Here is a 12,020-nt window from a genome sequence, read left to right on the forward strand (position 1 = left end):
GATGCATGTACTCATGGTTTTCTCCATACCCGAGTCCTCCCATGGGCGTGAAACAGCAGGAACCGGGATCCATCAGACCAGACCAGGCAATGTTTTTCCACCTCAGTGTTTTAGTTCCTTAGCCCACCGCAACCAATTTCTTTTTTTCTTTTTTTTCTGAAATAAATCTTAAGGTCGTCGACTGCCATACCACATTCATGTCAAGGTACGATGAGTTGTGCATTGGGTGCTGGACTGTCAGTTGGCTGACTGGCACTTAAATCCTTTGTCTTGCCCATTCACCCTCCGAATGGCACACGTACACAATCTATTTCTTAATTGTCTCCAGGCTTGGAAATTGTTATTTAACCTGTCTTCCTCCGCTACATCAACACTGATTTAAACAGGTGACATCAATAAGGGATCATAGCTTTCATCTGGATTCACCTGGTCAGTCTATTATACACTCAGTGTATACTGTTCTGTTCTGCCTGCGGCTCTGGAATCCTGACCTGTTCACCGGACGTGCTACCTGTCCCAGACCTGCTGTTTTCAACTCTCTAGAGACAGCAGGAGTGGTAGAGATACTCTTCATGATCGGCTATGAAAAGCCAACTGACATTTACTCCTGAGGTGCTGACTTTCTGCACCCTCGACAACTACTGTGATTATTATTATTATTTGACCATGCTGGTAATTTATGAAGATTTGAACATCTTGGCCATGTTCTGTTATAATCTATACCCGGCACAGCCAGAAGAGGACTGGCCACCCCTCATAGCCTGGTTCCTCTCTAGGTTTCTTCCTAGGATTTGGCCTTTCTAGGGAGTTTTTCCTAGCCACCGTGCTTCTACACCTGCATTGCTTGCTGTTTGGGGTTTTAGGCTGGGTTTCTGTACAGCACTTTGAGATATCAGCTGATGTACGAAGGGCTATATAAATACATTTTATTTGATATACAGTACAGCAGGCCTTATCTCTGAGCATGTCTGTCGTCTGGTGCTCTTTTTATTTTCACGACCAGGTACATTAAGGAGGCTTTATAACTTATAAATGCCGCCCTAGCTTAGTTAAACATTCTAACCCCATTAGAAACCAACATATAAGCTTGTTTTATCCTTTTGTTTGTAGACAATGTAATTGTAAACAAACTACAGATTGGCCCTTTAAGTATTTTTAAGCTAAATCTAATTTAATCTGCAGTCATTTTGAGACTGCTATTGGCTCAATTCCACAGTGAATTATTTCTCACAGGACTGTTCCCATGGTTGCTTGGCAGTTATGTATAGTATATCAGTGGACTTGGGGTCATACGTAGTTTCACAGTGTCAGCAGACAGGAAACATCTGACTTGAATGACCCTACAGCTTGCATCCCAAATGGCACCCTATTCCCTATATAGTGTACTACTTTTGACCAGAGCCCTAGTCACAGGTAGTGCACTAGGGAATAGTGTGCCATTTGGGACATACGCACACACAGAGAGAGAGAGCTGAGACGCCGTAGTAGCCCTGTGCTGCCTGTCTAATTGGCTTCCATAGAGTTATGAATAAGTAACACTGTCATGGTCTACTGGTTTTTATTTATAACTCCCTCACTTGTATTTAGTCAGTCATATGAACATATATAGTTGTTGTGTGCAGCGGAGTCAGTTACTGTTGTTTTAAAAGCTAAGGGAGGGAAGCAGCGAGTCTTGACTTTCTCATTCAACTGCTCAGGGAAAATACATCAAACAGACCCAATGCTGAAGTTGAATGCAACATGGTCTAAGCATAGGAGGATCCCCATGTGCCAGTCGGATACAGTACTACCATGCCTCCCCTTTTAAATACTATGTATCTGTATTGTTTTCCTCATTGTTTCCTTGAACCCTGCCAGAATGGGTATTTACACAAAATATTTACACAATGGCTGGTGCTGTATGTGTCTTGCTGGTGACAAATCTAATTTCCCCTGGGGATGTCTATAAACCCAGATGCTGATGATGAATACATGTCCATCTCTCCTGTATGGTCTGTCCCTTGACTGAGCTGTTTAGTTTTGGCCGTGCGGGTGTGGAGTGTTACTGTCAACATGAGAGTGGTGCAGCTGTCATTCAGCTCCAGTTCCTGGTCAACGAGGTGAGTCCCGCTCACAGAGTTGGGTACAGGGCACATCTTTGCAATTTTTGTTCCCCCTCTATCCAACTTGATTGTCCCGTTCCCCGGCAGCACTCCCCAGGGCTCTGTCTCAACAGTGTTTCCTCAATTCCTTGTGTCCTCTCTGCTCTCACCTTCTCAAAACGCATTTGAGAAGGAGGTCCGAGGGACAGAACCTCCCAATGCGTTTTGAGAAGGAATTCGAGGAGAAAGGACATTATGCAATCGAGGAAATGCTATTGATAAAGTCCTGGATTGAATCATTGCCTTATCCCTTCAGCCCTAGTTAGTCATCCCTTCAGCCCCATTCCTCTTCCATATAATCTGTTTTTATCCTGCTCATTAGCATGCACTACAGTCAGTTAGACAGTATGTAACTCGCCTAGTGGTTCTTACCCAATGTTTAAAGGGTAGGTAGCATAAACGTAACCACATTTAACACATGGATTGGTGTCAAAAGTCCCAATGCAAAGTTACAGCTGACTTTTCTATTTTGGGATTTATTACATAAAACCGATCAAAATGTCGTAAAATATTTTCCAGGTGATTTAAAATAATGTAAACTCCTACAGAAAATAACAAAATGTATCACTTCAAGTTAAACCAAACCGTTTGCGCTCATGACTACCGATTTCAATTAAATGTTCAGCCAACTTACAAACCAATACTTTTTGAATGTATTGTTACAAATCGACTTCTAAGCTTTCTAGCCAACTAGCCTACTAACGTTAGCCCTAGATGCCTACTAACGCTAGCCCTAGCAGCCTGCTAACGTTACATTAGCACTGAATGAGTCAGCTAGTTGCTATGAACACCTAGCACACAGCTACATTAAAGTAAAATCATTGGAAATAACGCCTTCTAACCAAATATTTAAAAATGCTAGCTATATGCAGTTATCTTAGACGGCAAGCCAGCCAGCAAAAAGGAGAACAGATGAGGTATCACCGTTACACAATTAGAGCAAGCCGGTATGATTTTCTCTTTTTTGTTTTGAGCCCACGGCAAGAAGGCACCGGTGCCTGCAGTGTTAACAGGTTCCCACTAGATAACACAGCCACAAACTCTGTGAAGAGCATGAGTTGTGGCTTGCGTTAGCCTGCTTGAGTTAGCTGCCGTGCTAGTATACGAACTCGGTAGCACAGAGTAGATCCTCCATATGACGTTGAGAAATAGTGCATTGTGGGTAGTTCCGGAAATATGTTAATAAATGTCAAAACCCCAAAACACAACTATGTTTGTAGTTATAGGTAACCAGACCGTGACTACAGTTAAGTTACTAAATCTTTGACCACACTGTGTTGTTACTTTGAGTAAAAACGTGTGCTTCCTACCCTTTAATGGACCATGGATCTTTACTAGTGAACACATTGAGTAAACAGTAATGTAGGCTTTGTGGAGGCAAAACTCTGTAATGCGTTCTTTATTGTATGGACATGATATTATCTGACTCAGCCCTACCTCTGACTCAGCCCTGTCCTGTTATCATGTTTACTGAAGTTGTGTTCAGTAGGCAGGCAAAAACGAACGAAAATGTCCAAAATGGAGTGAAACGTATACTTGTCGAATAAGAAATACACATTTTTGTCAAACTTTTTGCAACCATGTGCCATTATGAACATGACCCTGTTGGTTCTTTATTAGATGTGTGGAGGTATTATAACCCCTTCATAACCACTATCAACAGGGGGCGCTAGTCAGTGCCTTAGCTGATGACAGCGTTCATCTGTGGAACCTGAGGCAGAAGCAGCCAGCTATCCTGCACACTCTCAAATTCAACAGGGAGAGGTACGTAGGTATAACATGAACAGTGGTCATATTTGAATAGAGCTAAAGCTGTAGCTACGTTCAAGTTGGCTAACTTAGACCCATGAGTCATCATATTAAATATAAATAGTATTTTCTCTTGTCTTGATTCACCCACTCTGCGGTTGTGGTTACGTCCAAAATGGCACCCTATTCCCAATATAGTGCACTACGTTTGACCAAGGCCCATCAAAAGTCGTGTGCAATCTAGGGAATAGGGTGCAAAGCTGGGACATACCGTGTGTCCAAAATTACTCCTGCTGCTTGTTGAATCTCTCCCGCTTCTCTGTCTGGCCAATAGCCCCTGAACCTGCTTGATACCATAGTAACCAATTTCCTTCTGCTTTTAGTGATGTCATGTTTTATTCTAATGAAAGACTTCGCAAGGCCCAGTGGGTGCGTCTGAAATGCCACCGTCTTCATTTTATAGTGCACTACTTTTGACCAAGGCCCATAGGGCAATAGTGTATCATTTCGGACACAGACAGTCAGTTTCTTGCTACCAAATAGGAATTCATGCTGCTGTCTCTGTATGCAAATATTACACTGTGTATTTATTATGGACCCTTTTTGTCACATGAAAGTGGTAGGTTCACCGGTCAAGTTTTGTAGATTATTTGATATGTCCCTCGCTAAGATAGGTTATTAGGTCCCCCTTTTTTAATGTGTATATTTTATTGCTTCAGAGAGAGCTATCAGATTGACAGTATTTGACAGGTGAACCTACACTTGATGTAGTTATGTTTGTTGAAGTAACTAAGAAATAATATCCTCTTTCTCATTCACCTTTTTACATTATTCCCTTCCATTTTGACAGGATCATGGTCAAATAATCATAATTTCTGCATCCCAAAATGGCACCCTATTCCATATATAGTGCACTACTTTTGGCCAGAACATTATGGGCCCTGTTCAAAAGTAGTACACTATATACGGAATAGCATGCCATTTGCGATTCACCTCTTGATTAGTTTTGCCTTTGCCCCTACAGGATCACGTTTTGTCACCTGCCCTTCCAGAGTAAATGGCTGTACATTGGCACAGAGAAAGGAAACATCCACATCGTCAACGTTGAGTCCTTCACACTCTCAGGCTACGTTATCATGTGGAACAAAGCCATCGAACTGTGAGTTTGTCTGTCTGTTTTATGCTGTTATCTGCTTAGGTTTCTATGTCTATGTCCCAAATGACATCCAATTCCCTATGGGCTCTAATCAAAAATAGTACATTATACAGGAAATATTGGTGCCATTTGGGATGCACCCTGTGTGTTAGTTAGAAGTCTGTCAAAGACTGTGTTTAATTCTTTTGCGCCATTTCTGCCATGTTATTTTAACTTAGACCAAGGGTTTTAAACCAAGGGTCCATGGCCCCTAGGGGCCTGTGGAGGTACTATATATATATATATATATATATATATATATATATATATATATGTATGTATATATATATATATAATGTATGTTTCTTTCTAATGATGTCAACATTATTTTTCAACTCCTAATATTGAGCAAATTACACTAATTGGAGCCAATTACACTCACTGGAGTATCTGACATATGTTTGAAAAAGTACCCGCAAATACTGTAGGCTACCAGTGCGGCAAGTGCTGCTGGTAAGCTTTTTTGACTTGGACATACTTTTTTGCCAACACATGGCTAACCTTTGTTTAACCAACTAAACAGATGCTCTTAGCGAAAATGTGCTTGTAGTTAGTTACCTTTCTAGCGCATAGGCTGAGTTAAGAGTTTACACGTACTCTTTCAAAATAATGAAAAACAATCTACCAAATCTCCAAAAGGACTAATTCGAGGCAGAAATCAGTTGGAGCACTCAACAAAAAAAGCAGAGAGTAATAACTTTGTTCAGGATGAGTACAGTTGACTGACATTTCAACGTCAAGCTGACGTGTTCTTTAGTGTCAAAGTCAGTCACCTGTACTCATCCTGAACAATGGAATAAAGTGAGTTAAAATGAATTATTCTCTGCCTTTCTTCTTGAGTGCTCCAACTCTTTTCTGCCTCAAATGAGTCATTTTGGAAGTTTTTCTTGGTAAGCCCTTTTCATGACTTTTGTCATTGTTGTCAAGCACCCCTCCTTTCCTTTGTTTGGTGAGGTGTGAAAGCCCACCTGAACACTTATCTCCCAAATCTATTAATTTTAATATGTTGATTACTTCTCCTTGCCTTTATCATTCACCTGATGATAAGACAAGATGTGGTATTTCTTCCCCCCACTAACGTACAATGGGGGTCCCTGGGTTTGCCTGGGAGGGGGTTGAAGACTTAGACTATTAATTTCCTTGACAGCTGGGGAAGTTGGAATGTAAAACCAGGAAGAAGAATTGAGTGAGATAAGAATCTTACATTCATTGTTTGAATGAAACAGCCAGTAGAAGCCAATCATGTTAGGAGTGAGCCTGTTCCCTCCATCTCCCCCTGTTCCTCCTTAGGTCCTCCAAGTCACACCCTGGGCCTGTGGTCCACATCAGTGATAACCCTATGGACGAGGGAAAGGTAGGAACTTTCCAAAGAACATTTAATTTATTCATTCCAGAGCTTCACAACATTATTGATTATTTACAACATGCTACTAAAAATCCAATTTTCAAAATGTTTTGTTATTTTGGCAGATTTTGATTGGATTTGAATGTGGGACTGTTGTGTTGTGGGACCTGAAATGCAAAAAAGCTGACTACCGCTACAGTTATGATGAGGTAAGGCATTTTTCTGTGGCTGTTGGTTCCTTTGGGGACTGACTGGGGAGAGGGGGAGTTCCATTTAAATATGAAATGCACAGTGAACATTGTGGTTCAAGATTTGTCGTACTACATTATTGATCTTCATTGCTTAAGTTTGTATTGGGGCTTGATGTTGATGCTCAATTCAACGTAATTATTGGAAAGTACCAATGGATATGTAAGACATGTATATTTTTGTGGTTTCTGACTGATTATGTAACAATAGTTTGGAAAAAATAAGATGTTAGAAGATAGCCTTTTCTAAAAGTCACGAGTCATCCACACCACAACATGCTGTTATTATTTCCCTCAAAGTTAATGTACACTAATGAAGCAGCCACTCTGTGTTTATTCCTCTCTCTGTGTTTTCTCTTCTCCTCCAGGCTATCCACTCGGTAGCCTGGCACCACGAGGGCAAACAGTTCACCTGCAGCCACTCAGATGGAACTCTGACTACATGGAACGTACGCGTCCCTGCCAAGCCTACAATCATCATCACACCACACGGTACGTTCTGTTGTACACACAGACATACCACCAAGGGTCTCAATGCACCTTAGGGGGGAAAACAGAGGGATGGAAACAGCACAACATATACCAGGCGGTGTCAGAAGGGCCTACATTTTTTTGACTCGGGCTACCCAAGTCGATGACATGGCATGTGGTACTGGAGCACCTTGTCTGGGACCAAAAGGCTCATAAACAGCTTTTACCCCCAAGCCATAAGACTGCTGAACAGTTAATCAAATGGACTATTTACATTGACCCCCTTATTTTATTCTTATTTGTTATTATTTTTTGCACTGACTCTTGCACAGGCTTGATGTACACTCACTGGACTCTAACCACACACACACACACACACACACACACACACACACACACACACATACACACATACACACACACACATACACGGACACACACAAAACACACACACATGCATATTGACGCTACACACACACACACACACACATTTACATTCTGTTTATTATCTATGCATAGTCACTTTACTCCTACCTACATGTACATATTACTTCAATTTCCTCAACTAACCCGAACCCCTGCGCATTGACTCGGTACCGGTACTCCTTGTATATAGCCTTGTTAAAATTATTTCGTGTTACTATTTTTCCTTTAGTTTATTTAGCAACGTATAAAAAATGGTTTAATCTTTGCAATGTTGGTTAAGGGCTTGTAAGTAAGTATTTCACTGTGAGGTCTACACCTGTTGTATTCAGCGCATGTGACAAATCAATTTTTCAGCACATGTGACGAATACAATTTCATTGGAAATCAAATTTTATTTGTCACATACACATGGTTAGCAGATGTTAATGCGAGTGTAGCGAAATGCTTGTGCTTCTAGTTCCGACAATGCAGTAATAACCAACAAGTAATCTAGCTAACAATTTGAGCATGCCTAAATGAGTTATGATAGACTACATGTTTATGTGGGCATTGAAATACATGTTTACGAGTTCTATAAATCAGTCTACAGAAAGTAATTTTTTTTGTGTGTGCAAAATGACATCTCAGGTAAGCAGCCCAAGGATGGAAAGAAGCCAGAACCATGTAAACCTATCCTTAAAGTGGAGTACAAAACGACAAGAGCTGGGTGAGTGATTGGTTGTCCTAATAAACAATAATAAATAAAGGCTAGTCCAGGGACCCACACGTTGTCCTGTGACACACTTGAGCATATGATAGGTCTTGTATTATTTATTTACTGTACTTGTTTCTTATCTAGGGACGCCTTTGTGGTCATGTCTGGAGGCCTGTCCTATGACACAGGGTGCAGGAGAGCCTGTCTGACGGTGATGCATGGGAAGAGTACTGCCCTCCTGGAGATGAACTATCCCATCGTAGACTTCCTCACGCTCTGCGAAACACCATATCCAAATGGTGAGTTAGAGTTTTATACTATGGAAGCATATAGCTGTAAAAAAAAATCCTTTTGAAATTGGATAATGATACTTTATGAGCGCCACCTTATTCCCCATTTTGTTGTGTTACAGCCAGAATTCAAAATGGATTAGATTTTCTTCTCTCACGCATGTACACACAATATCCCATAATGACAAAAAGAAAACTTGTTTTTTGAAATGTATTGAAATATCTCATTTACTTAAGTATTTGCACCCTTGAGACCATACTTTATAGATTACAGCTGTGAGTCTCTAAGAGCTTTCCACACCTGGATTGTGCAACATTTGCCAATTATTTTCAAAATTATTCAAGCTCTGTCAAATTGGTTGTTGATCATTGCTAGACAACCATTTTCAGGTCTTGCCATATATTTTCAAGTAAAATTAAGTCAAAGCTGTAATTCGGCCACTCCGGAACATTCACTTTCTTCTTGGTAAGCAACTCCAGTGTAGATTTGGACTTGTGTTTTAGGTAATTTCCCTGCTGAAAGGTGCATTCATCTCCCAGTGTCTGGTGGAAAGCTAGTATTTTTCCAGTGCTTAGCTCCATTTTGTTTATTTTTTTTATCCTGAAAAACTCCCCAGTCCTTAACGATTACCCATAACATGATGCAGCCACCACTATGCTTGAAAATATAAGGAGAGGTAATCAGTAACGTGTTGTATTAGATTTGCCCCAAACATAACACTTTTTGTTCAGGACTAAAAGTGAATTGCTTTGCCACATTTTTTTCAGTATTACTTTAGTGTCTTGCTGAAAACAGGATGCATGTTTTAGAATATTTTTATTCTGTACATGCTTCCTTCTTTTCACTCTGTCAATTAGGTTAGTATTGTGGAGTAACTTCAATGTTGTTGATCCAGCCTCAGTTTTCTCCTATCACAGCCATTAAACTCTGTAACCGTTTTAAAGTCACCATTGGCCTCATGGTGAATTCCCTGAGTGATTTCCTTCCTTTCCGGCCACTGAGTTATGAAGGATGCCTGTATCTTTGTAGTAACTTCACCATGCTCAAAGGGATATTCAATTTTTTTTTACCCATCTACAAATAGGTGCCCATCTTTGTGAGGCATTGATAAACCTCCCTGGTCTTTGTTATTGAGTTTGTGTTTGAAATTCACTGCTCGACTGAGGGACCTTACAGATAATTGTATGCGTGGGGTGCAAAGATGAGGTAGTCATTCATAAATCATGTTAAACACTATTATTGCGCACACAGTCCATTCAACTTATGTGACTTGTTAAGCGCATTTTTACTCCTAAACTTATTTAGGTTTGCAGTAATAAAGGGGTTAAATACTTATTGACTCGAGACATTTCAGCTTTTCATTTTTCATTAATTTGTAAAAAAAAATATATATATTTTAAACATAATTCCACTTTGACATTATGGGGTATTGTGTGTAGGTAGGCTTTTGACAAAAAATCTGACATGCCATAACTTGGTATATTTGGAAAGAAGAAATCTGGGAGATTGAGGAAATAACCAGAAGATAGGTAGGCGTTACATAGTTCAGAATACACAAGATCAAGCACACACAAAATAACATTTTGTTTTGTTTTTTTATTTTGAAAGTTGTCTTTCATTGACAAGCTATGAGTGAATTATTGATTCCCAGAGCTGGAAACGCATCAGATGGCTTCCACAACATGTGAAAAATATATTTTTTTAATGGGATTGATAGACCCAACAACTAGAAATGGGCAGATGTTTTAGTAAGTGGTTTCAGGTGTGGTCACGGGACATTTCCAAGTGTCCCTAAACCTCTCCAAAGTGGCATGTCTGTAAGTTAGATAATTCCAGTGCTATTACATATTTGCAATCCCTAAATGCTATTTGTTCAGTATGAAAACACAATTCATACTATATCAACCTCACTCAAACATTGTGGTGGTGTTATGGGGTATCCAGGGTACATTCAAGTGTCCTTTCCACCTCTCCAAAGTGTCCGAATGTGGTAATTGCACTGTTTTTGCACACTGGACGTGCCTAAAAGTTATTGTTCACTATAAAAACTAAATTTCTACAACACCAACCTCTCTCGAACATTGTGGTGGTGTCGGGGTACATACAGGGGATATCCCAGTGTTTTTTTTTCAACCTCTCCAAAGTGCCTGAACTTTTAGCCTAGGCATATCCAATGTATTGGTCCCACATACAAAACAATATAAAAGCAACAGATATACATAAAATATATATAAAAATGTGTTCTCAAACATAAACTTGTTTAGACACGTGTCCTTCACTAAAAAAGGTGCAAAAATAGAAATAAGCTGAACTATTTACAAATGGCATTTGTGTTGGATTTACATCCCAGGTGTAGGTTATTTAATTTCACTTTCACCGTAGCTTGTGTATGTCATGATAGTCTTTGAAGCAGTCCCTCTCTGCCATTTCAGACAGAAGATCTGGCATCCCCCCTTTTCCCCCTTTTGTGTTTTGTGCAATGCTTGCAGTTCTTCCTTTTGTCTTTTGGCATGCGTGTTGGGTAGTGGCGTTCACCTTGAGTGGGGGTCTTGTGATGGTCCCCAATTCGGCCATTTCCAACACCAGCTGCTCTCGAAGGCCAACTGGGAGAGAGGGCTTTTGCCATCTGCTTGTGGAGAATGAAACCATTTACTGTAGCCAACTCCTCTTATCAGAGGTGTGGACTCGAGTCACAACTATGATGACTTGCAACTCGACTTTGACTTTAATACCAATGACTCGTGACTTGACTTGGACTTGAGCCTTTTGACTCGACCTGACTTGATACCCTCCCCAAGCCCAAATATTAAAAATGATCCTATTAAAAAAGTGTGCAGTGCATCAACTCTTCATTTAATGGATTACAGTTCGAATCGGACAGCAGCCAATCAAATTGTGCCAGCTGAGAAAAAGATGTGCGTGGCAGTGCAGAGGAACGTCGGCGGGTGAATTCAGATGGAGCCCTTGGAAAGATGATACCCAAAATTATTATTTTTGGATATAAAGACGCCGCTGTATCAACAAAAAACAGATTGCAACTTGCGAAACATGCGGAGGCGCAACAACTTCCAACTTTGTTCGACATTTGAAGCTGCTCAAAGAACGGTAAGTTGTGGCTAATATAGCCGACAGCTATATAATTTCTAACTTTACTAGTGTAGCATGTAGGCTAACGTAACGTTAAATCAATGAGCCTCCACACAGTCACTCAGTGCGGGAACGTGATCATTGCACCCAAGATTGAGCTACAACTGGCTAGGCAGTTGGCAGCCTAAATCCTGCCTGATGTTACTGCTGTTCCTAAAACCATTGACATATGTTAGCCTACTGTAACCACACAGAGAGTGTGTGTGTGTAAGGTTGGGAGATTGTGTACAAGCCTACATCGCCCCATAGCGATCCTCGATAGTCGATCACTATTGGGTGGGGGGGTCTTTGTCATGGCTACCCATGTATTTCC

General features: G+C 40.5%; 1 protein-coding gene across 4 annotated transcripts in view; it reads left to right on the forward strand.

Moving 5' to 3' along the window:
* The window catches only part of LOC139374980 (syntaxin-binding protein 5-like), a 41,253-nt gene that overhangs the window by 6,974 nt on the left and 22,259 nt on the right, over nt 1–12,020 (forward strand). For all 4 annotated transcript variants that reach the window (XM_071116277.1, XM_071116279.1, XM_071116278.1 and 1 more), the window contains exons 3-10: nt 2,018–2,099; nt 3,805–3,905; nt 4,915–5,049; nt 6,376–6,439; nt 6,556–6,639; nt 7,047–7,170; nt 8,203–8,281; nt 8,414–8,568. In XM_071116277.1, the coding sequence (XP_070972378.1) occupies nt 2,018–2,099; nt 3,805–3,905; nt 4,915–5,049; nt 6,376–6,439; nt 6,556–6,639; nt 7,047–7,170; nt 8,203–8,281; nt 8,414–8,568 (824 nt within the window). The remainder of the gene's footprint in view (nt 1–2,017; nt 2,100–3,804; nt 3,906–4,914; nt 5,050–6,375; nt 6,440–6,555; nt 6,640–7,046; nt 7,171–8,202; nt 8,282–8,413; nt 8,569–12,020) is intronic.

The sequence above is a fragment of the Oncorhynchus clarkii genome, chromosome 19, assembly GCF_045791955.1.
Source record: "Oncorhynchus clarkii lewisi isolate Uvic-CL-2024 chromosome 19, UVic_Ocla_1.0, whole genome shotgun sequence".
NCBI lineage: Eukaryota > Metazoa > Chordata > Actinopteri > Salmoniformes > Salmonidae > Oncorhynchus > Oncorhynchus clarkii.